Source organism: Pleurodeles waltl, chromosome 3_1 (assembly GCF_031143425.1).
Source record: "Pleurodeles waltl isolate 20211129_DDA chromosome 3_1, aPleWal1.hap1.20221129, whole genome shotgun sequence".
In the NCBI taxonomy this organism is placed as follows: Eukaryota; Metazoa; Chordata; class Amphibia; order Caudata; family Salamandridae; genus Pleurodeles; species Pleurodeles waltl.
The window spans coordinates 1,871,635,853-1,871,662,609 of NC_090440.1; the positions used below are offsets into that span (position 1 = coordinate 1,871,635,853).

Sequence of the window (26,757 nt, forward strand, 5' to 3'; positions counted from 1 at the left end):
CCCCCACGTGAATGTATTAATGTTATCAGTATTGAAATGGCCAATAAGGAGAGTTCTAAAGAACATGCATGGTTATGGCAACGATTAAGCTGTGATTACTACCACGCTCCCATAAATTATTCAGCAAGGTGAGTACATCTGAATAGATGGCAGGTTTATGTTGGGTAAGTGTAGACTTGTATGAAGAGGGGAGAATCCCAGCATTCAATTTACACAGCGGAAGTTTCTTTTTTTAACTGCTGAGAAACTATTTTAAAGGCACTTTATGTAAAGAGAACTACAAATGAACTTCTAAGCTTTTTAAAACCACAATAGAACTTAAGTAGAGCAGAGCCAAGGCGCAATCGGAAAGCTGTGGCGGGAGCCAGGCTTTTACCATTCAGACCTGACTTTCAGTTCACGGCTCTCGCTTTAATGCTTCCAGCTGGGTACCCAGAGTGATGCTATTTTGGGAGGAGTGTAGTTGCGTGCTGTGTCCCTATTTAAGTCGTACACTGGCGTGTTTGCGCAGCGGGCATGCGTAGCGCACACTCTGCTGAGTACCAAAGGCAGGTCCATGTCTGCCACGTCCTTGTCTGCCAGTCCGCGACAGGTCCGCGACCTGTGAACCACAGTGTTGCCCTAATTACAAGGACATGATCTGTAACGATTTGACTACTGATTCGGCAGCTGAATTCTGTGCATTGATCCAACCAAGAGCGGGCCTAACTAAGGACACATTGGAGCGGGCAATTGCATTGAATATGCCATATATTTTGGAAACATGGCTCGAGGAGGAGACTGTGACATTTCTGAATGACCGATGTTAAAATCATTTCAGCAAATAGAATTTGGGAGCGAAGGGGTGAAATAGCTGTAATTCTCAACTGCAATGTAAAAGAAATAGTGGAAGATATTTACAGTAACCTCGAAATACTACAGATGAGATTGACTGATCCGGCGAACATCATTTGGAAGTTGTTCCTTTGCTCCCGACCACTGTTCCAGGCAGTGAAAGAGTTGAAAAAAAGCCCAGGATGAACAATCTAGGACTAGGTGCAAACAATTCATTAATTTTTTGGTGGACAAAATAAATATATTTATTTCTCACTCAGTTTGCAATAATCAGGCCAAGGAGCACTCCCAATTGTTCATATTGCATAATGGAGGAAAGGACTGCAAGGCTTTTCCATCTGAAACTATTAGACAATGAAAAATAGTGAGAGTAAATCCTATGGAGTAAACCTTTTGAAAATTATATTATATAAAATTGCACCAAGAAGTGCTAATTGTAAGTCTTCACTTTGTTCAGGCTATTAATGCTTCTTTGAGTACTGCAATTGTTCAAGGTGATTTTAAAAAATAAAGACCAAATCATTCCTTTGATTAAGAAGCTATCACTGAACTATAATGCTCTAGAAATTTTAGACCAATCTTATGTTACTTTACTTGGTGAAAACTGCTTACAAAGGTAGTTTTTAATTGACTCACCAGTTTGTAGAAGCCCAAAACATATTCCATTATATGCAGATGGGCTTTCATTCAAGATGTAGCTTAAAACATGTAGTGACAGCTATCCCTGATGACCTTTGCCAGCTATCTGACAAGGATATTCCACAAACACTGATTTTTATGTGATCACTTGATTGCATTTGAGACCATAGACCATCAGGAATTATTGAATCAGCTGAATGAACTATGGATAATCAGGATGGCCTGGAGTTAGTTCCAGAGGTTTCTGAGTAATAGTGAAATTCAAGTGGAACTCAGATCCTTTGTCTCATAAAAGAAAAATATATTATGTGGTGTCCCTCAGGGGCCAGTGACTTCACTTGCACAACTAATTAAATCATTCAGCCTTTCAGAACTGATGTATGTGCTAATGGAACACAAATTCTATTCAGCATTGATGGAGTGCTTGTGCTTGCTTCCTAAAGCATGGTTTGGTTACCATATACCCAATTGGCATATTTAGTTTACTTATAGGTCTTGAGTAGAGTGCACTATGAGTGCCCAGGGCCTGCAATTTAAATGCTACTAGTGAGCCTGCAGCACTGCTTGGGCCACCAACTTAAGTAGCACTTTAAAACATCTCAGGCCTGCCATTGCAGTCTGGCAGCAGTGTTACACTGCCCTATCGACTTGCATTTAAAGCCCGTTCCCAAGCCTTAAACTCCCCTCTTATTACATATAAGAAACCTAAGGTAGTCCCTAAGTAGCCATAGGGCAGGGTGCTATGTAAATAAAGGCAGGATATATACCTTTAAGTTGATTAGTTTTTCACTACTGTGAGGTCTATCCCCTCACGAGATAGCATTGGGGATTCCTTATTACATTTTCTAAGCTGTATTTCCTGATTGGGAAAGGGTAGACCTGTCATGTTTAGTACATATGGAACTATAGAGATTAATCTCCTGTAATTTAAATGGTAAAGTCAAATTTATTGTTATAATTTTGAAAATGCCACTTTTAGAAAGTTGGAATTTTCCTGCTCTTAGACCTTTATGCCTGCAGCCTGTGTCCAATACACATGCGGGGTGGTTTCACAGCTGGGCTTTGTACATTCCCTCTAGACAGCCACACACATGGAACTTAGTTGTGACTGATGGCCGTTAACATTCTGATGGACCATCCTGAGCAGGATGGGAGGGAGGAGCTGGCCGCAGCCTGCATAATGGAGGAAAGGACCATTTCAAAGGCACCACTGGGTATAAGAACTAGGCTTCTGACCATACCAACTCAGTACACTGAGCCAAGAGAAAGGTCTGCTTTGGTTCTACTGCTACTCTGCTTGACTGCTGCTTGCTGTGCTGACTAGCTGCCTGCTGCCCGCCTTGCCTGGGTGAGAAGGACAGGACCCACAACACTTGAACCCAGAACCAGCGTGACTTCAATGGCTTGCTAGATTGCCTTATGTTCTTCTGAAGTCTCAGTGACACAAAAGACTTCCACATCATTACCTATAGCACCTGGACTCTGCCATCCATGAGTCCTGCCCTGACAAGTGGTGCCAATTCAATCCTGAGCCTTTGGGAGTGGATATAAAGTGCTGCTCCAGTCCAATTTCTATGCATTGATAGCGTAGCACAGCTCTAAATCAGGGCATCTCCATCAACGTCAATGCATTGCCGTTGGTGCGAGGATCGAGGATACTGAATCACCGGCGCATCACTGCTGTTGTGAGGATCTAGAACACAGCATTGCCAACTGTATGTCTCATCACCTCCATTCCTAATACAAATTTGAATTTGCACTGCTTAGAGTCAACTCATCGCTTACATCTTCGGGATTGTTGCTAAAGTATCGCCTCCTTTGCTCCTTGCATCTCGTTCTTGACATCGACACAACTCCGAACCAAGTTACTGTTTTAATGGGCTAAGGCTGGTGCCCGTATCTGACCTGCACTCAATCGCGGTTGGCCTGACTTTTTAAATTTGACCCGATCTAGTGCGACCAAATAGCCCTGGTTGATGCTTTATGCTTTTAAGCACTACAACTAAGTTTATTCTTTAAAAATTAATATCTTAACTTCTACTTATTGGATATTTGTTATTTTGGTCTTGTTTTGTTCATTAAATTAAGATCTATTTCTTTGTGGTGCTGTAAATATTTTACTGTTTGAATGGTTGCACAAATATTGAACACATTGCCTCTTAAGTTAAGCCTGACTGCTCTGTGCCAAGCTACCAAGGGCGAACACAGGTTAATTTAGAGTGTGCTTGTGACTTACCCTGACTAAGATTGTGGTTCCTGCTTGGACTGGGTGCATACCTCTGCCAACCAGAAAGCCAATTTCTAACAGGGACCCTAGTGTTAAAGCTGCTACTTTTAACAAGTACATGTCCACGATTCAACATTGGATGACAGTGAACCATCTTTTGTTAAATGGTGGTAAAATCCAAAACCTTTCTTCCCTTTCACCAGATGTCAGAATGAAACCTGAATTTGTGGCCTTTTACAATAGGACAAAGGCCCACATATATAAAATGAGTGAAGAATCTGGGAATCAAAGTGGAGTCTAAGCTATCTCTGAATGATAAGATAAATTCTCCTGTGCACTCTTGTTTCTTGCAACTTCAATTGCTAAAATACAATATTTGTCATTTTCATTTCAACGAAAATGCTAATTATTAAGACATTCATGTTATCCAGACTGGATTGCTGTACTGCCATCTATTGAGACTTAACAGCTAGATCACTTAGCAAATTACACCTCCTTCAGTGTGCTGCTGCAAGATTGATCTTGAAAACTATGAAGTTTGAATGTTCTTACAAGCGCTAGTGAAACCTCACTGGTTGCTGGTAAGACAATGGGTGAAGTTAAAATGCTGAGTGCCCAAATGTTTCTCCAAAATGTGCTACATCTACTGCTGAATTGCTTGGGGGCCACTATGGGAGTGATCCCTTCTGCAGTAAATGTGCATGAGCTTGTGTAGATGCTCCAAATAACGACTTTACACTGTGACTAATCATTGAAATAGTACATGGCCTATGATACTGAAACTCACTTCACTTCAAAAGGTACTGTCTGCTTGTCTTTTTTTTTGGAAAACATTTTTAAAAAGGGGGTTGGAACAAAATAGTAAATACCACATAAATACGTCTGAAATTAACTTTTCTATTTTATTATCGGTTTTATACTCCAGCATAAAGTAAACCCAAAAATAAAAGTGTTTGAAAAAGAGGACTTGAAAGGCCAAACAAGGGATTTCACAGAAAACTGCCCCAACATCCGTGAAGATTTCCACACTTGTGACATCCACTCATGTCAAGTGCTGGAGGGGCATTGGCTCTTTTATGAGGAGCCCAACTATCGAGGGCATCAGTACTACCTGAAACCTGGTGAATACAAGAGGTTCACCGACTGGGGTTCAACACATGCCAAGGTTGGGTCTATCAGACGAATCATGGATGCAAACTGAGGCATCACTGTAACTGATTTGAGGATACAATAAAGGTCGCTTTGATTCCTAGTATGACTCTGTTGTGTGTGTAAATTTTTTAGAAATATCAAGCGAAGAATAAAACACACAACATTGACTATTCATAGCTGTATATTCTAATCTATTTCCCTAAATTAAATTGCTAAAAATGTCCTTATATTTCCTGAGTTTTGGCCATAATTTTGCTATATTTGTCTATGGCCAGCAAATCTTGGTGCAGCCACATCCTATCTGTCTCTAGTCAACCAAACACAGAATCACAAGGAGCACAACAGAAAGCGCTTATATGACGTACTCAATTTATTTTCTGTACTTCCCGTTATCTCTTACAGCAATTCTAGCTTTCTAGTTGTTGGACCTGGCCCTTTTTGCAGGGTCATCCCCAAACTTTTTGCCTCCTTCCTCCTATTTTTCCTGACCTGTTTTTGTTGGCTTTAGAACTCTGAGCACTTTACCATTGTTACCCAGTGCTAAAGTGCATATGCTCTCTGTTTAAACTGTACTCTTGATTGGTTTACCCATAATTGGCATATTTGATTTAATAGTAAGTCCCTAGTAAAGTTCACTAGAGGTGCCCAGGGTCTGTAAATCAAATGCTACTAGTGGGCCTGCAGCACTGGTTGTGACACCCACATAAGTAGCCCTGTAACCATGTCTCAGACCTGCCACTGCAGTGTCTGTGTGTGCAGTTTTAAACTGTAAATTCGACTTGGCAAGTGTCTTCACTTTCAAGGCCTAACCCTTCCCTTTTCCTACATGTAAGACACCCCTAGGTGGGCCCTAGGTATCCCCATGGGCAGGGTGCAGTGTATGGTTAAGGTAGGACATATACTTATGTGCTTTATATGTCCTGACAGTGAAATACTGCCAAATTTGGTTTTCACTGTTGCAAGGCCTATCTCTCTCATAGGTTAACATGGGGGCTGCCTTTAAACATGATTAAAGTGTAACTTCCCTTTGAGAGTAGATAGACATGTGGAATTTGGGACCTCTGAACTCACAATTTAAAAATACATCTTTTAGTCAAATTGGTTTTGAGATTGTGTGTTAGAAAATGCCACTTTTAGAAAGTGGGCATTTTCTTGCTTGAACCATTTTTGTGACTCTGCCTGTTTGTGGATTCCCTGTCTGGGTTAGTTTGACAGTTGGGCTGTTTGCACCTCTCTCCAGACAGTGACAAAAAGGGGGATGGCGTGTAGCCTGCATATTCTGAGGAGCCATCTGTGCTAGGACGGAGGGGAGGAGTGGTCACCTGAAAGGGCTGTGCCTGCCCACACCCAATGCAGACTCCAACCCCTTGGTGTGTGTCTGAGGCCTTGCCTGGGCAAGGCAGAATTTCACAATCAAGTGAGACTTTTCTTTGAAGTAAGCCTACTTCAAAGGCCAAAATAGGTATAAGAAGAGGACCCAAAACACCACAGACTTTAGAAACTTCATGGGGTAGACACTCTACCTCACAGACACTTCTGGACAAGAAACCTGCTGGTGAAGAATCCCTGAACCAGACCTGCCAAGACGAACTACCTGGCTGCCCAAAGGACTCACTGGGGCTGCTTTTCTGACAAGGACTGCTGCCTTCCTGTTGCCCTGCTGCCTTGCTGCTCTCTGGCTGTGCTGAGAAGTGCTCTCCAAGGGTTGGATAGAGCTTGCCTCCTGTTCCCTGAAGTCTCAGGACCAAAAAGACTTCATTCCTGCAAAAGAACTCCTTGTGTGGTGAAAATTCGACACACAGCATGCAAGAAACGACACACAGCCTCCATCCCGGTGAGGAAATCACCGCACGCCAAACCAGAACGATGTAGCGTGACTTTGCAATGAGAAGATCGACGCAGGGTAAGAGTTGTGACTGGAAATTTGATGCACGGCCCTCTGGATTGGTGCAAAGCCAAACCAGAATTTCCATGCATTGCCCACTCGACGCAGCCCCTGTGACTTCGTCCTGCATGATCAGGATTTCGACGCATCGTCTCCGGGGTGTCCGAAAACCCCAAAACCCGAAGAGGATCCCAGTCTATGTGTCAGAAATTTACGCAAAGCCTGCCCTGCATGAAAACTCAATGACGCATTGTCTGCGTGCGCAGGAAAAATCAACGCACACCTTCCCATTTTCCACGCATCTCCTCCTCTGTGGTCCCTTGTGGAGAATTTAAACGCAAAGCAGGTACTTTGTGCTTGCAAGAGAACCTTGTTGCTTTTTAAAAGACTAAAGACAATTTATATAATTTTTACAGTGATATTTCAACGTATACTTATTTTATCTTGATCATTTTTACCTATATTTTATCAGATAAATATTGTATATTTTTCTAAACACTGTGTGGTGTATTTTTGTGGTGTTCTGCTGTGTTATTGGATGATTTATTGCACAAATACTTTACACATTGCCTTCTAAGTTAAGCCTGACTGCTCAGTGCCAAGCTACCAGAGGGTGGGCACAGGATAATTTGGATTGTATGTGACTTACCCTGACTAGAGCTAGAGTCCTTGCTTGGACAGGGGGTAACCTGACTGCCAACCATAGACCCCATTTCTAACAGACAGTTGTTTCGGATCCTCTATTGATTTAAAAAGGCAAAGGTTCAGAGTTACACAATCATGATTTAGTACAGGTGGCTATACTACATCTATTATTCAGAAACCCAAAATCAAACCTTCACAGATGAAACAGAGAACTTTGCTGTCTTCACATCATCTGCTTCTCCATTAAAGTTCCAGTGACAAAAAACCTTTTAATATTGTAAAAGTTAGTAAACTACCGCTGCTTTAGGTCTTTAATTACTTATGACACCAGCAGCACACAAATGTGCCAGACACAGGTATCAATTTATCATTTTCACTGCTCACTTTATGTGAAATGGCCCAAAAAGTGCTAAGCTAATACAGTTAAGCACTAACGTAAAATTCAGCTTTTGCAGGTCATATGCAGTATATGTATGAATGCAGTCAAGCTCTGCACATCCATGAGTCTTATTTAAGAGTGTCAATAGGCAGAAAGACAGCTCTTTTTGATCTCTAACACTTCTTTGTGCGACTAATATGCTTCATTGCCTTCACTGAGGATTTGAGCAGCTACAGCCAGTTTCTGAAATCAAAGGAAAGCAAATAAATTAACATCCGAGTACTCTTCTGCCTAACATTAAGTTTGTATTTTTTATAGACCTGTTGTGTCTCAATGATTTAACATTTGCATATTGTACTATTTGGCTACAAATAGAATTGAACAAGAACACTGATCTTTGGGGCGAAAATGGGATAAATAACACAATATTAATTCAGTGGCTACACTGCGCCATGTCACAAGGAAACCTGAGGTTAAAATCCCAGCTTCAGTGCTCAACTGAACTGAGTGATGTTAGTTGAATCACTTTGCCTCTTTTCACTCTTTTTCCTTGACCATCATATTTGAGAGCACCTTGAATTAACTCAGTTCAGAATGTGACATACAAAAACCTTGTGCTGTGGCTCATATCCCCACTAGAAATAATGATTGATTCCCTTTCACTCTTGGTCACAGTTGTTACCAATGTCGATTAATTTAATCCTTGAAGTGTTGTCCAGCTATTTCTCTCTGGGTCTTGCTACATATGTGTGCCCACACCCACCTTAATGACTTCAAATTGTTATTGGTGAGCAGAGGGTATGTGGGTTGCAAACAATCTTATGTCATGCTGGTGTGAATCTTCTCTTCAAAAGCTTCCAGACAATCCATGAGGGCTCACACAGGCAGTCCTTAACTGAGAAAAGATTTACCCAAAAGTGACTCATTCACTTTTAAGGTCAATATTTTCTGGTTTAAAGTAGCGTAAGATGCATATCTGTAAAATGGAGCAACAGCAGGGGATTTACATTTTGGAACTGGCTTTTCAGCTGGCTGCTGGACAATGTGTACCAAATCTCTGCTATTGTCCAGCTGGAGGCAAGTGGTGCAGAATATCTGCTATTTAGTTTCGTGGGGGAATACGTAGCTGAAATCTTCAGTATTTGTCCAGCAACTGGCTACATAGCGGAAGTTATTTATTAATTAACGGGCTACATGATAGCTTGAAGGATATCTTTATATAGTGACACAGGCTTTTACTATGATCATCACTAAAAAAAGGATTGTTGGCAATGGCAAGATGGTGACTGTGAAAAAATGAAAAATCTCTCACCAATTTAGAAAAATACTGTAAAATGTACTAAATTATGTGACACCACATCAACAAAATCCAATCAGTAGAACGGAAAATATGCAATTCTAAAAAGTTACAGTGAGTATAGTGCTTAAAAGTACAAAGTAGGCCATGCAAGACTGGGTGAAAGTCACAAGTTCAGGCCAACTGCGATGGAGAGCGGGCCAGGTACAGGGACCAGGGTAGTCCTGCTGAAAAAGTTACCTTCTAAAGTATACGGAGAAGAGTTCCATTCACAGTCTAGGCTGCGTGGATTAGGGAGAGAGTCACAGTTGGTCATCGGTGTAACGCAAAGAGCAGGCTGGGCATCCCGGTTGGTCGCCACTTTACCTCAAAGGTTTTGTTGGGTGTCAAGAACAACTTTTACTGGAGTTTCCCATGGATGGTCAACTTGGTTGCTGGAGCACGAAAAAGTTGGGTTAATCGAAGCTTCATGTTAGTGGTCAGCATGATCTTTGCATAAATAAGCATGTTTGTGGTTTCAAGGAGCCCAATACTCCAGGATTCCTCCTTTTGTTCTTTGAGGAGCTCAGCTCATGTTACATCAGTGATCCAGGACCTGAACGCACCGGTTGGAAATCAGAAACTCATTCCAGCAGAGTCAAGCCGGACTCAGGCAGTCCACTTGTAAGGCCAGGAATCACAACAGGGCAAATACCCTGTAACCCGTGGACCCCAGTAACAAACAAAAATACATAACTATGGTCCATAAGGAGGGAGTATAAGCGTAAACTCCCACAGTGATGAAGAAGTAAGATCTTATTTCAACTGAATAGAGAAGAAATTATTTATTGTTAAACAGGTCAAATTATGTTTTCTCTTTTGAATCAATGTACTACCGACAACTTCAAGAATTTACTTTAAAAACAGTAAAAAATGATGAATCAAGAATAGGAAAACCATGAGACCTTGTGGCGGTAAATCACAGCACACTAAACCCGCAGCAATCGGACAGCGCCACAATTCCAGTAATGCAGATCTGGGTAGGGCGAGGTCTATGATGACCCTGAGACATCAGGGAGAGCAGGCGCGAGCCAGCAAGCCTTTGGAGTTCCTCTGGGTCATAATCCATGGTCCTCTAGCACGGCAGAGGTCAGCAGGCAGAGGGCAGCTCAGCAAAGCTGGAATGCAGTCCCTCAGAACATTAAGGCACAGCAGAGTTTTTTCCAGGTCCAGTAGTGTACTGATTTCAGGGGAGTCAAAACCCCAGTATTTGTACCCCAAAGTACCCTTGAAGTGGGGGGAATCAGCCCTTTGTGTGGGGCAGAGGCCACTACCGTTTAAAATATAAGTGCCCATAAAGATCTATCAGTATGCAGATGAATGCAGATGCAGTTGGGTGTCCTGTGTTGTGGCTGTTTGGGGGGAATTCACTAATGTAGCTGTCACCCAGCCTAGACCAGACGTGTATTTGAGAAAGGCTGTCAGGCACACAGCGCAGTGAGAGTTTAGAAATGCTCATTTTTTAAAAGTGACATTTCTAAAATAGTAAGAATAAATCCAACTTTACCAGTAAAGAGGATTTATCATTGCCATTCCAATGATTTGATACATGATGCAGCTACTCTTTTCTAATCAGGAATTACAGCTCAAAAGTATATTACGAAATTCCCAATGCTGGCCTATGAGAGGAGCAGGCCTGAAAGTAATGGTGCTCTGTACTGGGAAACTTTAGGTGCATCTCTATGGAGTCCAATTAGCTTTGTCAAAAAGGTGACACACTTGGAATCTCTACCTGGCTAGGTGTGGGAATCTGGAGCAAGATAGGGAAGGTAGTCTGAGTGGATAAGGAGGAAAAGAGTAAAACCAGGGAAGCAGGCCACGATGGAGGAACAGAGCTGGTAATAGGGCTAGAGTCAGAAGGACCATGTGGACTTGGACTAAAAGGACCAGGGCCCAGGGGATTAGGATGGCCAAGGGGAAATGTCCTAGAAGAAACAGGACAAGCAGGCATAGGACTGGAGGACCAGGGCCATTTGGCACAGGAGAAAAGTACTGGGAGGACTATGATGAGGAGAAAATTAAGGGGCTCAGGACCGAGGGAAGTTCGGTTAGAAGGCCCAGAATTAGGAACATCAGCACCAAGGGGTCCAAGACAACCAGAGCCAGGTAGATAAGGACTATGGGAACCAGGACAAGACGGAGAAGGGGTCCAAAACCAACAGGACCTGGAAGAACAAGGTCTGAAGAACTAGAGGGATTATGAGGACTAGTGGTACAAAGAGGATGAAGAGGAGCATGATGAGGAGGGCTAGGACCAGGACAACCAAAGCCAAGAGGAATAGAACTAGAGCGTCAGAACACCCTTAATCTTTTGCTATCTACTTCCTCTCGCCTCCATCATTCACTCGTTCAACCACACTATAGTTGCTTATGAGGATGACACTCAGCACATTGTATCTCTGTCTGATCACCCTGACCACTCATCTGGTCAACTTAAAAACTGCCTGACTGCTGTAGTGAGCTGGCTGAGCTTTGGTTGCCTAAACTCAATGAAGGCAAGACAGGGGTTTTGCTAGTCAGCAACCAACCCACACTATGTTCTCAAAACTGCTGTCCTGGTACCTCGGCCCACCTCACACATAGACTAGTGGTTCAAAAACTAGATGTCTGGGTAGATTACAAACTATCCTACAGCATTCACATCAAAAAATCCTTACTACTTGGTATTTTGGCCTCTGAGCACCTTAAGAAAAATGTTCCCTCTTCTTGCCATGACCAGTTGCAAGTTCTGGTTCAGGACCTTATCGCCTCTCGTCTGGACTATGGGAACATCCTCTTCTTGGTCTGTCTCAAATGCTTATTCACCAGTTTTGTGTCATCCGTAATGCAGCTGCACAACTATTTATAAACATCTTTCATTGTCATTTGATCTCAGTTGAACACTCTCCACTGGTTGACAGTGACCACAATTGCTAGTTTAAAGTCTCTTTGATATGTGCATCGGACCTTTTGTGAAAAAGGGATTTTTACATACAACAGCTCACTCATGCCTACCTTCCCATACACAATCCTCTCTCTACAAACCACCGCCTTGTCGCAGCCCCTCCCTGTAAAGTCTCTAGTCAGGGAGGACATTCCTTCTCATTCCAGGAGTCTACACCATGGAATTCTGTCCCGTTGAGCACCAGATTGATCACTTCCAAAACTATCTTAAAAAAACAGCTCAAAACATGCCTCTTCTGAGTGGTGTCTCTGGTCTTTTAAATTTAGTTGGCTCCCATACTAGGACACTCCAGTTGGGGCAGCAATGCCCTCTATAAACCTTAATAAAAATCAAAAGACAGGACAAAATGGACGGACCCATCACAAGCTGATGCATGTGGCAGGATTCTTCTGATGATGTGTGCATTTTACTTACAAATTAGGCCTACCTGCATGATGACCATGACCACATCAATCTTTTAGAGCGTGTAGGTAAAAGTCTCATGGCCTAGAATGCAATATTTTGATTTGTGACAATGTTGTGAGGCCTTCTTGGGCCCATCTTGGTTCTCCATTTTAGTTTCACATTTTACATGTTTTAGCAATGATATTTGACATGTTTTTATGTTTGCACAATAATGTACTGAGAATACGCTGTATATGCTGTTTATTTCTATTCAGTCGTTCTCGCCATACAATCTGTACACTCTTTTTGAGGCTAGGAACATAGAACAAGATATCCTAGTGCTTGCATTGTCCATTTGGAGACAGCTTCTGAAAGCCAGACATATCATTGTATAAGAGCTGCGCCATTAACACTGGGTGGATTTGATTAGGAATATATGGAAATAAGATTGCCATGGATAGATCATTTATTCTGTTTACCAATTTTGGTAATGCTGGTTACAAAGCTCTGTGTCATCTGGCTTATAATCGCAGATCAATCTCTCTATGCAAGAATTTGATTAAATGTTTGAAAACCTCATTTGTATCCTTCTTGAATAAAGGAGTAAACAACAAAAGGGTAAGACCTGTTTTCCCGATTTCCTTGAGAATCAGAGGGGTTATGTTCAAGGTTGACAACATCATCTGTTACCCTTGGAATGTTAGGGGTTCAGGTGAAGCACTGTGAGCTTGCTAGGAATTGGGCCCGCATTTCCTGATTGTGTAGACAGACTCACTCCCTACACCCCGAAGTTCTGTTTTCCTAATTCGCAGCCCTACCTTTTGTGCGAAACCATACCATGGCAATACCAAATTAATAGGTCAGGTACTTATTTAACTGGTCTTTTCCTTAGTACTTGTGTGTGCCCATGGTTCCCCATTCACCTTTAAAATGGAGACTTCTATTGTGTTAGGGATTAATCCTCCTCATCATTATAGGAAGCACCTGTTTTTGGTCTGTAATTTGTTCAAGCTTGAACATTTAAAAGGGTACCCCGCACTAGTGCTTTCCTCCCTAAATCCATTCCGTAAAATGGTGCACATTAATTATAATCCTGCTAACTGCAGACATTCTGTTACCGCACATTTAACATTACATGAGCTACCTGTTGGGGGGTGGAGATGTTACATTAATGGTTGAGGCATATAAAATAGATGAAGCTTATAAAGCTTATGAAACTGAAGTATTTTACTCATGGGTCACTTTTCCTGCTGTTGATGCTAACGCACAGACATTTCACACATACATTGAATCTGCCATGCCAGGCCATTACAGTGCTTATAATGATTTAGAAATAGCATTAACATATCAGGAACATCAAATGTGGTTCCAAAGTGCCCTTTCACATGTATTACAAAACATTAGACTGGGTCCCTTCAGCAATGATGGGGCAACATGGCCAATGCTAGCTGTTATTCAAGCTTAGCACCGCTAAATGCAGGTGATTTATGTACTCTTTACTTAGGTCTAGTTAGACCATATAGACATTTAAAACAATTTACTATGCATCCATTAACAACTGCCTTAGCAAGGGCTGTTCAAGTGGTGCAGCCACTGTAAGCTGTGCCTGCAATTAATCTAGTAACTATTACTGCACTTGTAGGTAACATACCCACCAGATGGGAGGAGATTCTGTTCAGTATTGCACAAAAAATAAACCAGCTTTAGGCAGTGTTTCACCACACAAGACACCAGGGCAAATATAGAAATCTCACAATGTGAATACCACTTGGAATGTTCCCACCTATTGATGACTGCACCACTTGGGGTACAGTCTTTGCTGCAACATATATCAGAAAACATGGGTACCCCATCACTTGCTGTTTTTCCGGAAGTGCTAAAGCAGATTCAAAATTCATATGGGGCAGCCCCTGCCCAGGATTTGGGGATGAAATTAATTGGCACGTTTGCTACTGTCTCCTCAATTATATTAAATAATAATATTAAAGGAGAAGAAGCAATGCTACCAATGTGCCAACGTCTTGCACAGGTTGCAGGTGCAGACGAGCAGTGCACACTACCAAAACTTATTGCAGACATCTATACGTCTATACGTCAAAATAAATTGTGAGCCAGACCAAATAAGCCACAGTTTCTGAAACGGCCAATACTAAACAAGCACTGGGGTTTTCTAAAAAACACTGGGACATACTGGAAAATAAAGAAAATGTAAAATCACAAGATAGATCATCGCAACTCGTGTCCTCTGATGAATGTTATACTCTATGCAACAAGGATACAATTAAACAGCCTGGTAGCGATCAGTACACTGATACACATCCTTCTCATTCCTTTCAGGACACATTGGATAAATGATTGGGGGAAGGAGAGAGCACACAAAAATAGTATGTGAAACCGAAAAAGACTCACAATGCTTATCTGACATCATCATAAAAAAGGAAGAAACTTCCACAGCAAAAACTCCAATTCAAAAAGAAGAAAGTAGCAGGTATTTTAGCTAAATATGCCATACATAATGAGAACACTCCTTCAGAACAAGATGTGGGCAGTGACATCGCTAACAGAGCAGCAGAGGTCGCAATAGTTTGTCAGAATCTTCAAGAGTTTCTGAATGCGAAAGTAAATAATGACTTAATTGACGTTGAAATTCCAGATCAGCAAGTAAGCCCTCCTGACAGACTGTAGAAATTAACTTTTTCAAATTGAGGGTGACATAATGTGCTCTATTAAAAAATATTTTGTGAAAATGTAACACTTAGTTATGATTCTCTTGGATGAGGTTGATTTGGCCGCTGGAGTTTGTTAGAACAGTACCATAAAGAGAAGAGGTAATACTACTGTCTTTTTCTGCTCTTGTTCCCGAAGAAGTTAAATAAGTGTATGCCGTTGAATGGGCTCCTGAACAAGCCCTGGCATTGTACCGCAATCATGTCAGCTAGGAAAAGGATTCTCTTTATCACATTATACCCATAAGGTCCAACCCACAAGTGCAACCACAATACCCAATAAAAAATTAAGCAAAAGCTCCTGTGATGGAAATTTTCTCACAACTGGAGTACCAGGAAGTGATCGAACCCTGTGTATGTATTATGAATAGCCCTTTGCTTCCAGTAGCTAAACCAGATAATTCCTACTGCATTGTCTAAGACTACAGATATTTACAGTCATATATGCACATTTGTGATACAAAATTCACATAGTACAGCTTTAATGAACAATATTGTCCATAAAAAATATAAAACAACGTAGGATATGTCCAACAGCATTTTCTGTAAAATTATAGTGCCTGAAAGCAGGTATCTAACCTCGTTCAGCACTTTAGAAAGCCAAAAGTGCTTTTGTTGACTCCTTCAAGGGTATAGGAACAGTCCTGATGCCTGGGTAAGATCAATTCTACATGATCTTGACACAGAATGTTGATGATATATACCTCACAGATGATGACTTAAGCACAAACTTAGCCAGAGTAGATCACATTGTCTTGGGATCTGCTGAGTATGGCTATAAATTTAATTTCAAGAAAACAAAAATAGCTTTTCTTAGTGTTCTATTTTAGGATACAAATTATCAAATGAAGGCAAAAGCCTTGCACTGCACTTCTTAGAGAAATCTGCTAACTTACAACCTCCAAACATCATTTGAAAACTACAACCATTGTTAGGTTTTCTCAACGTTGGTAGAACACACATACAAGAATATGCACAATTCACAAAACCATTATATGATTTCATTCACTCTGATTTCTCCAGCACATATTGGACATCAAAAACTGACATTCTTGCATCTAGATATTTGCACACACGCGTCAACAAAACAAACTTGGTGACCAGTATAATTGTGGGTTCCACTGGTTAGACATGTCACATTTAATACTTAATCAGAAATAGGACCAACCCTAATTGATCCTCAATATATGATATGTCTTATTCCTCAGGAGTACCAGCAGGGGCGGCTTCTCCATTAGGGCGGAGGAGCCTCATCCCCCTCTGTCCCCGCCAGCAGCAGCAGCTGCAAAACCTTTAAAAGAAAGGATAATAAACTTTGTTTATTATCCTTTCTTTTAAAGGGGCAGGGCCACGGGGAGAGGAGCAGTGAGGGGAGTGCACAGCACTCCCACTCACTGCGCATGTATGTTTGGCAGGCCGTCTCCGGCCGGCCAAACACTCATGCACAGTAGGCTCTCTCCAGCCCAGCAACACAGATGCTGGGCTGGAGAGAGCCTGCACAGGCTCCCAGTCTGCCTGGGAGTGCCCTGGCTGGGCGATCCCAGCCAATCCTGAGCGTCTGCAGCGAGACAGAGGAGAGGAGCGGCGTGGATTGAGGTAAGTGTTTTTTTTTTAAATTTAATTTATTTGAATGTTCATCCCCACACTTCGCCCCCACGCACCATCCCACCCCCTCCATGCCCCGCGAACCGCTCTTGACCATCAGTAGTCTGCAGGCGAAAACATTTTCTAACCAAAGACGGGATCCTGCATTACAATAGCTCCATAAGCCTGGACTGTATAACCCAGCTGAAATGCTTTTGCTTTCATATAAGTTAAGCATCTCTTTGACAGGTTTATGCTTTAGTTTCCGGACAAATCTAAAAATTGCCTCCGTGTTCCTTCCAAATTGCTTCGCTCTTACAGAAAGGAGTGCATTCCAACAAAGGGGTGAGATAAATGGGATACCTAAATAATTAAATTGTTTCACCTTCTCCAGGCGTATACCTCCTATTGTGAAGAGCTTTGTATTCATATTTGGTCTCCTGCATACCATAATATATGTTTGGTGAAATTTACTTTTAAGTATAAAGATTACATATAAAACAAAAACGAGTCTAAAAACATCTGTAAGTCATTTGAATTGTTGGGCTTTAAAATCACGTCACCAGCATGCAACAGAATGGGTATGTATTGGTTCTCCACGTTTGGCCTATCCTTTCCTGCACATATCCTTTCCTTTACTGGTGCTTACTGACCCCATTTTTATAAAGAAGAAAATAAGAGGGGGCTAAAATGCACCTCTGCCTCACGGCCTGTAAGGAACTAATATGTGTGGTCTCCTCGCCATATGGGCCATAGCGGATTTTCACTATTAGATCAAGGTGGAGGCACTTCATAAGACAAAACAGTTCGGTTTCCACTCCATACTGTCTATTATTAGCCATAGCTTTGCCTGAGTTACCAAATTAAAGGCACTTGTTAAATCTATAAATGCCAATTGGAAAGTATCCTTTTTTGTCATGACATACTGCCCTGCAATAAGACAGGGATTCAAAGATTGCTCCACTTTGCTAATATCTAGAGTCTAGTAGAGGGATCGGGTAGGCGAGGCTCTGTCTCCTTTTTATAAAAATAGGGACAATAGTAGAAGTCCTCCATGAAGCTGGTATAGGGCCCTCAACAGCACTTCTCAATACATTAGCTAACAACTGGGCCAAAAATGCACATTAGATTTATACAAGTTATCAGGGACCCCATCATGTCCTGGTGCTTTCCCTGGGTCGCTTTTCTTCATGCCCAAAACAACTTTGATCAGTTCTATAGAAAGCATAGAATTCCAGGTTTTCTCGACCACCTCATTTGCACTTTTGAAAACACCTGTACTATGTGATAACTCATTTCCTTATTGATGTTTTTTGTGATATGAGACACCCACTGTTCCACCTTAATCAAGCATTCAACCTTCGGGGCTTTTACGTCTGTAAAGAATGAATGATTAACAACTGCCCAGAATTTAGAGCTACCTCAAACATTTGCTGCAACTGTCAGGTCTTCCCAGGCTCTGCTCCTAATCTCATGTTTCCTTCCCTCTAATGCCTTTTTTTATAGATGCCTAGCATCTCTCACAGGTTCGGATAGTAAGGGTGGCTTTAATAAGAGACTCAATGGAAATCAAGATAAAATTACTTATACTACCAGAATTGCATACAAAAGTAGGGACATCATTTTGTGCACTATACATTATAGCTCCAACAAACATTAGGTCGGTCATATTTAAATATAAGAGCGTTCAGTGCTTCCCCAAGTACTGTGCCTAAAATGTGACTGATCTTCATCCTTCCCTAAAAAGCCACAAAATTGTTTCCCAGTAAAGTGGCATAAGGAAATATTGAAATCCCCTGTCCATCATACCACAACCTTACGAGTCCTCCAGAAAACAATCCAACTCATCTATTATGTTACACACTCTTTCATTAATTAAAGATATTATCGTAAAGATTATTTATAAGGATATCAGGCTCCATAGGAAAGGCAAACAGGGTTACCAGTAAAAAGGGTGGGGGACCCTACAAGTGTGAAATGGGTACTTGTAAGCTGAATGGACACAAAGGTGGAAAGCCCTCCCTTTGTTCTTCTAGCAGGAGATGGAAGGGCCGGCCATATCAAGGAACTATTCCTGTCTATATGGAATGACTCTGTTCCCCAAAATTCTTGGCAGCAAATAATATTGATGGTAGTCAAAAACCCTAACCAATCTGGGTTATCTATCTTCGCAAAGGTGCCGGTTGTGTTCCTGAGATCACGCTTAAGCCCTTATGCTTTATGGGTCTATCACTTCATTTGGTGTCATCAGGAACCCACCAGACTAAGCTGTATGCCCTGCTGCGGACAAATCAATGAAAGACCCCCGATCCCCTGTTTGCAAAAATGTGACCCCCATTGACGCTAGTTAATCTATCATGTCAAGGTCACTTATTGGGTCACAGCGTAAACTCATAGGAACATTAAACTGTTGCTGCATCTGTGGAGGGTGTTGTGTGAACTCTCTGAATGTTTACAGACTTTGGGACCAAAACGGACTCTGCCAAGTGGGAGCGCACGCATTCCCTCATGTTTTTGGGCAGGTACTGTAAACGCTGTAGCAAAGTCTGAACAAGCTCTAGGTCTCTAGAAATTAACTACTACACAATCTCCATTTGAGGCTTTAGGAGAACGGCCAAACCAGCCCACCCTCCAAGTATAAATAATCTTATTGTTCAAATCCACAGGGAAACCTGATTTGTTCTGCCAACAGTGTGCATTCTTTCATTTCAGGGTTTCTTCATCTTCAAGTACCCTCAAACCTAGTGGAGGAACATTTTGTAAAATGATTACATAGGGAGTACAGTCAGGTGGTCGTTAATGGACACCTTGGATCGAGCTTTTCAGGTTCTCTTGTGGGTTCGAGGCCAGAGCCAGTGGCGGTAAACTTATGCTTTAAATGTGCCTTTCATCTATGTTGAACATTTCTCTGACCATAGCGGGAGGTGAACTCCTGAGGACCTGCTCCAGTTTTACAGTGGTCAGGCAGCGGTAAAGGACTTGTAGTGGAAAGGCCCACTGACTGTATTGACTTTGTGCTTACACCAATATTCCGGGTCTCATGGACTGAGGGAGGAGATTGGTTGGTCAGGTGTTCCAGTTCCTTCTTAATTAACGATGATAGCTTAAATTCAAATGTTTTACAAAAGTCATTAATTGTGGCCTCAGTTTTGGATATAAACTCTTCAGCAGCTCGCTCACAAGGGTATCATTTTCACTCACAAGGGTATCATTTTGTTTTGCTGGATTTGTGCCCTCAGTCATTGATTTCGAGGCCTCCATTGGGCACACTCTGGGCCTACCTTGATCTGACTTTACTGGTGGTCTATTCCTTACACCCTTCTTTTTTTTTTTTTTGCAAGAGGGTTTACTAACAAAGAAGACTCTACCCTGGCCAACTGCTCATCTGAAATCAGTGATGACCAAGGGGAGAGAGGCACTTCACCAGATGAATGAGCTACCCCCTCCGTGGCCTACACAAATCCTTGGTTGTTTGAAATGAGTACCGAAGGTATTGCACCCTTAGTAATAATAATCACTTCTGGCTCCAAAGGGGGTCAGTGGACCTACTTCTGTACCGCATCAATCCTTTGCTCTACTTGATCAAGTTCAGAGGAAATCACCCCATTACAGTGGACAAGTAGTTGGTATTAGACGACTTTGAAGAGGGCTGGCCATTGCTCAGATTGCTGGAATTGGCAGCTTTCCTTTACCTCATATTTCACCCACAATCACTGTCCTACCTTAAAGCTGGACTGGGAGAGGTTCAAAGAGACATCTATCATGGTGTTCCCTAAAACAGACAGGCTCAGCCTCTTCTGGCTATTGATGGGCCAAAACGGGCCCGTTCTTTGACCTGTCTTTGACTGAGCATGTGCCCGGGAGCATCTAACACTGGGAAAGTGCTCCTGGCAATTTATACATCTCCTGGAGCAAACGTATGGCTGCTGTGGCTTCCCCTGCTGCTAGGGAATAAGGTAGCTTAAGTTTGCTGCCCCCGGCAGGGTCCCAATTTGTCACGTGATGCAGAAGTGCTGCTGACTATTGATGCACCTCCTGGTGTGAAAGTAAGGTTGCTGCGGCTTCCTTGCTACTAGGGAATATGGTAACTGAAGTTTTCTGCCTCTGGCAGGGTCCCAATGTGTCCTGCGCTGCCGGAGTGCTGCTGGCAGTTGATGCACCTCATTGTGCGAAAATAAGGCAGCTGCAGCTTCCCTTGCTACTAGGGATTATCGTAGCTGACGTTTGCTGCCCCCAGCAGGATCACAATGTGTCCCACGCTGCAGGAGTGCTTCTGGCAATTTGTGCACCTCCTGGGGTGAAAGTAGAGCTGCTGCATTTTCCTCTGCCACTAGAAAATATAGTAACTGAAGTTTGCTGCCCCCAGCAGGATCCCAATGCATCCCATGCTGGGGGAGTGCTGCTGCCGATTTATGCACCTCCTGGCACAAAAGTAAGGGTGCTGTGGCTTCCCCTGCCACTAAGGAATGTGGTAGCTGAAGTCTACTGCTCCCAGTAGGATTCCAATGTGTCATGAGGGTTTAGTATGTGCTAATGCAGGTGTGGCATTCACAGTTTCTCTAATACAAGAGCGCAATTGGTGGCAGGGTCTGTACAAGCAGACAAAAATATTTGTTCTCAGCTGTGACAAGTGTGAACAAATTAAAAGTTCCACCTTTTCTCACCCACCATAGACACCCCTCTCAGTTTTAAATAAGCTGCTTCAATTGAGATATCCTAATCACTACGGACCTCTAAATTCAGATGGTGATTTAAATATATTCTATTACTGTAGATTCTTGCTCTCAATTCCTGTGGGTGTAGCCACAGGGAACTGCTGACACTTGAACTGTTTTTAAAGATTTGCAAGTCTTTGTGGGGACATATGCAGTAGCTGCATTCCACTCATCCAGTGCCCTGCTTTTGCCTCTAAGGTGTACAGGTATACTATGGGAACTCTGGGGTTAGTTGTGCATTACTCCTCTCCCTAGTATCCTGTGGGAAATCAATTGTGGAGGGGTAGAACCGTGACTTAAAGCAATCGTTAATATCTGGAGTATTATGTTCATGTTGTATTTAGACCCATCACTTGTATGGAGTCCAGAGAGCATTAAATAATTGCCAAGACAATCTTTGGATGGCTGGGTCCCTATAAGGTCCTCTTTGGAACCAGATATACGTTCCAGACCTCAACAAACCTGGCACAGTGGCAGCTGAGTGCCCAAATGAACTTTCCAAATGTTCTGCCACTGATGAATCGGAGGAGCATCCAGAATCTTCATGCTGGAGTCCAAAAGTTGGGGATCTAGTTCAAGAGAAAATTTGGCCTATCATTTTGGGCACCAATGCCAACCCACAGCATTCAAGGTACCAAAACTGTGATTTTGCCATTGCTTGCTGGTTTTAAGCACTAAAGATTTGTCTCAATTAATCAAACCAAATTGGTTCATGTGACACATTCTACACAGTAGGCCACGTGGACTCCTGGATAGTTCCCTAACTCCTCTGACTAGCCTACAGGAAATACCTCTACAAGTATTGAACAATACCAATATTGTTTCTCCTTGGCTAGGGAGTATAGAGAATTAACTTTTGTTATTTCCTGTTACCGGTGCAAATGCAAGGCATACATTGGATGTAAATCTACAGTTATCTACTGATACTCTGAACAATAGAGTTGTTTATGATGAACCACCTTTGGAGGTGTTTACCAGTTCCCTTTCATCAAGTGAGGTCCCTGTTTTTATGCCGACTGCTTCTGGGTATTTTGTCACACTTACTCCAAACCTCTACTCCTGCCTCTGAACTTGTATTGTTCCTACCTTGGGTCCGAACATTCGGTGTGACTACAAGCCCCCCCCCCACACCACAGGATCAATGACACCCGTGGCTAATATCTGATATATAATTTATTTCGATGAAGTTCGTAAGTAGGTGTAGTATTACCATCATATTTACAAGTTAGGTGTGTATTGGCACTTTACTACTTCTAAGGAGTGGCACCAGGGAGTTGCTCCTGGTTCTGATGAAAAGCCTAAGGGTAAGCTTGAAACATGCAGACCTCATTTGGAAAGGGCAGGTTCATAGTATAACCTACTCTTTCCACTCACCCTACTTTTAATCATACCACCACCGTACTAGGTATTAAAACACAGATTTTCCTAGAAGCCAGGTATTTTTAGTTTTTCATGACCCTCCCACACACATTTAAGTATCATTATAGTTGAGTATATAATAAGCGCTCCCACGCAGTCCGTCGGTATGGACCCAATGATGAAGCATGCCACCAAGTGGTAACCCTGGTGGGTGAGGGTTTTCTTAGGAAACTAATCAGTTTCCAGGTTCCTTTGGAGAGTTAGCTCTATGGTATCTGGGTTTGTCTCATGTTAAGTTTATATGTGTGCCTCTGTAGGAGAATGAGCCTTTGCCCTTATCCTTCCTCTCTACTCCCTCTGATAACCTTTTGGCATACCACTTGTGTTATTCCTAATCGGTGGTATTTTGGTCATAATTTTGCTGGGCATCAATGGACGTCCCACCTCGAAACCAAATGGTGACAGAACTACCGGGCATCCAGCTGTGTCAGAAACAGTTGATACAGTACTTCGGAAAGGGTTACCAGACGTCCTGGATTTCTTTGGACAGTCCCTGTTTTCAGAGGACTGTACCGGTGTCCCAACTCTTTTCCTGATTTTAAATACCTGCCCGGTTTTCGGGACAAAGGCCAGGTCATCCTGCAAGCAGTATTAAAAGGTATACTCTCCTTTCAGATGCACAGCTGAAGTCTGAAACGATTTATGTAATTTATTTGTTTCTGTCAGGCAGCATAGAGCAGGTCTGCATCTTGCTCCCATCAGAAACAGAATTGGGAGGAGAGCAAAGGGGTGCCGAGTAGTGCCAATATTATGTAAACTTAGTTTTGATAATATATATATATATATATATATATATATATATAGGCACACATTTATCAAAACTACATTTACACAACATAAAGGCATATATTTACAAGATGCCTAGCATATATCCATGGGTATATGTTTACAAGGTCACACAGAAAGCGAGACAGGCCAGATATATTAATTTGCCCTACATTTATGTCCAGCCTGTCCCAGTTTTTGCTTCTCAAAATATTGTCACTCTAACTTTGGAGTGTCTTTGCTTGAGGAACTGAACGAAGACTAGTTACCCTCCTTTAGACCGGTGTGGTTATACAGTGTGCAGCCTGTGGTCCACTGTCTTTAGTGTCCTTTGAGCGTGCACTCAACATTTGTCTTGCAACGCAATTCGTTCGATCTATGGACATGGACCTGCAGATGCGTCTGTTAAGGGCTCATTTACAGTGAGGGACTTCCATTGCTACCAGATGCTACAGCTCCGGGATTTCTAGATCCTGGCTCTTCTAATGTGGTTACCTTACAGTATGCCACACCGTCAGCATTGGCTGATGGTAAGGACCATGAGGATCATGTTTGTGCTAATCCAACTGCCGTATTAAGAGTTACACTGATATCCACCAAAAAACAGCCAATTTTTTTAAACTGCCAGGACACTGGAGGACGGAAAAGAGGCAGTTCCACCACCAGCACTGCAAGCCCAACAAAAATACTCTCATCAGATTACAATCCATAAATAACAGCTCATGGTGGAAACCGTTGGCGGTGTGAACCACGACCGTCTCAACTCACATCACACTGAACACAACACCACATTGAATAGTTTGAATACCTCACACCTGACACACATAAACACTCTCTACACACCTACACACTGTACTATATAACACACCCCTACACAGTCCACAATCCTTTGCAAACAAAGCGCCACTCACAGCCACAGAGGAGCAATACCCAACCGAGATTTCAGAAAACAACTACTGGCAGCTATACACATTTCACCATGCATACATCACACACCTGCACAACACACAATTTACTTTTACATGCAACACACAACTGTCACCCACTCACATCACAGCACCCACACCTCATCATTTATGCTTTTTTCAGCCTTTTTCCTTTAACACTACCTCACTGTGTTTACCACCACTGCCATGTCCCCACAAAAACACCCACGTTTCACTAATGATGAGTTGAGGTTCATGGTGGACAAAATAGTCAGGGTAGAATTCCTGTTCAGAGCACAGGTCCAGCAAACATCAATAGCTAGGACAATGGAGTTGTGGCAAAGAATAGTCAACAGGGTCAATGCTGTAGGCACCTATCCACGCACAATGGAGGACATCAGGAAGAGGTGGAACGTCCTCAGGGGAAGGTCCATTCCATGGCATCCAGGCACCAGCTTGTGGAACTGAAGACTGGCGGGGGCATGCCCCTACTTTCACATCTTGGGAGGAAAAGTTCTTGGGCACACTGCATCCTGAGGGCTTGACAGGAATGCCTGGGGGAGTGGAGTCTGGTAAGTCCCTTCAACATTCATGTCACCCAATTATTTTGTCCTGCATGCTTCCTCACTACCTTACCCCGCCTCATTTAGCAAACCACCCATCACCCCTCAGTCCAAATGTCCTAATACCCCTCCCTGACAGGCCACATGCCCACTAAACTCATCTGGCACCACAGCCCTTGGGGATGGCATGTGAAGTACTGGGAACTGATAGCACTACAACTCTCAGAATGCAATAGCCTACTATAATGAAAACCCAGACAGTGCATTAAAAGTGTGTTGTCATGCATGTGAAACAGTTTATGGCAATGACAGCAAAGCAAATACCCACTCCCACTATTATTACAAGCAAAACACAGCTACAGCTGAGTGCCTCATCAAACTGCTGTTAACAAAATAATACCTAAGAATGAAATATACTCACCTGTGCTTGAAATATAGATGCCAAGGTATATGTACATGCAGGACATCCAGATAGAGGTCAATGTCTATTGCTCACTCCCATACTATGTCCCTACTCTAACACTATTGTGCAGTGTCCAGTTTTTTTGTGGCATGTATCATTCCAGACACTTCACTAGGCAACAAAGGTGAACACCCATGTCAATAACCAGACAACATAAGATGGTATCAGCAGTCAAATGACTATCAACATAGTTTAACATATTTAAGCATGGTATATGGTATTGAAATTATAGAGGCTCATGTTGTACTAAGTAAGAATTTGCAGCACCTGTCATTGTCATTTCTGGGGATCATGTTAAGGAACTGTGTGCACCTCACACAACATCACTAATACTCTAACTGCAACTCTGTGTTCCACTTCTCCTACAGGTAACCTTGCCATTGCCACCATGGAAAGTATAGCAGAGACTGCCACTACCCCTCTAGATGAAGGGCCCAGTGAGGACAACACCCTTAAATGTGTGGAAACTGAGGACGAAACTTGCCCATCGGGCACACCTGGTCAGTCAACAACTGTCAGTCTCAACATGCCCAAAGTGACTCAGAACAGTCCACCCAGACACTCAGGAGGAGCAGATGCCAAGACCAAACACACTGCCAGGAAGTAAACCTCTCCTGACTGGTTCCCCTTGTGTGCCATAGATACACCTTGTTGACTGTTCTGAAATCCAACTCCATTTTCCAGTGGTGCAAGGACACTGGACTTGTGTTTCCGAATGGTGTAGCTGCTACCCTGATGGCTTCAGCTACCATGACTGAACCCTTCACTGTTTACTTTGTGTTATTTTGGTTACTATTCACACATATTGTTGTGCACTCCTCAATGAATAACACTTTAACAAAGGTCATGTGTAAGTGTCATTCATCAACAGTGGACATGACACCCGTACTCTATCACCAGGAGACTCATTACATTGGAATTGTGAAATAGACAGAAGCCAATGCAGCTATATTCTACATCGCCGCACATTTATTCTTAGGTTTGCAAACAGCAGATGCAAGAGTACTGCTAGTGACTTATGATTGTCAGCTTAGGTGTTATACACTAATAACCCACAGGATAGAGAAGTTAGGGACATGTCAGTTTTCCTACAAGCCGGCATACTGTGTGATCCTCTGTAACACCATGTAAAGCTTTATCACACACCCATACCTTAGCTCTCTAATAATCA

General features: G+C 42.5%; 1 protein-coding gene across 1 annotated transcript in view; it reads left to right on the forward strand.

The window, feature by feature from the left end:
* Window positions 1-26,382, forward strand: part of LOC138285691 (gamma-crystallin A-like) — a 62,850-nt gene extending 36,468 nt beyond the window's left edge. The window contains exon 3 of the mRNA XM_069225958.1: window positions 25,955-26,382. Within this exon, the coding sequence (XP_069082059.1) occupies window positions 25,955-25,987 (33 nt within the window). The 3' untranslated portion in view covers window positions 25,988-26,382. The remainder of the gene's footprint in view (window positions 1-25,954) is intronic.
* Window positions 26,383-26,757: the final 375 nt, after the last annotated feature.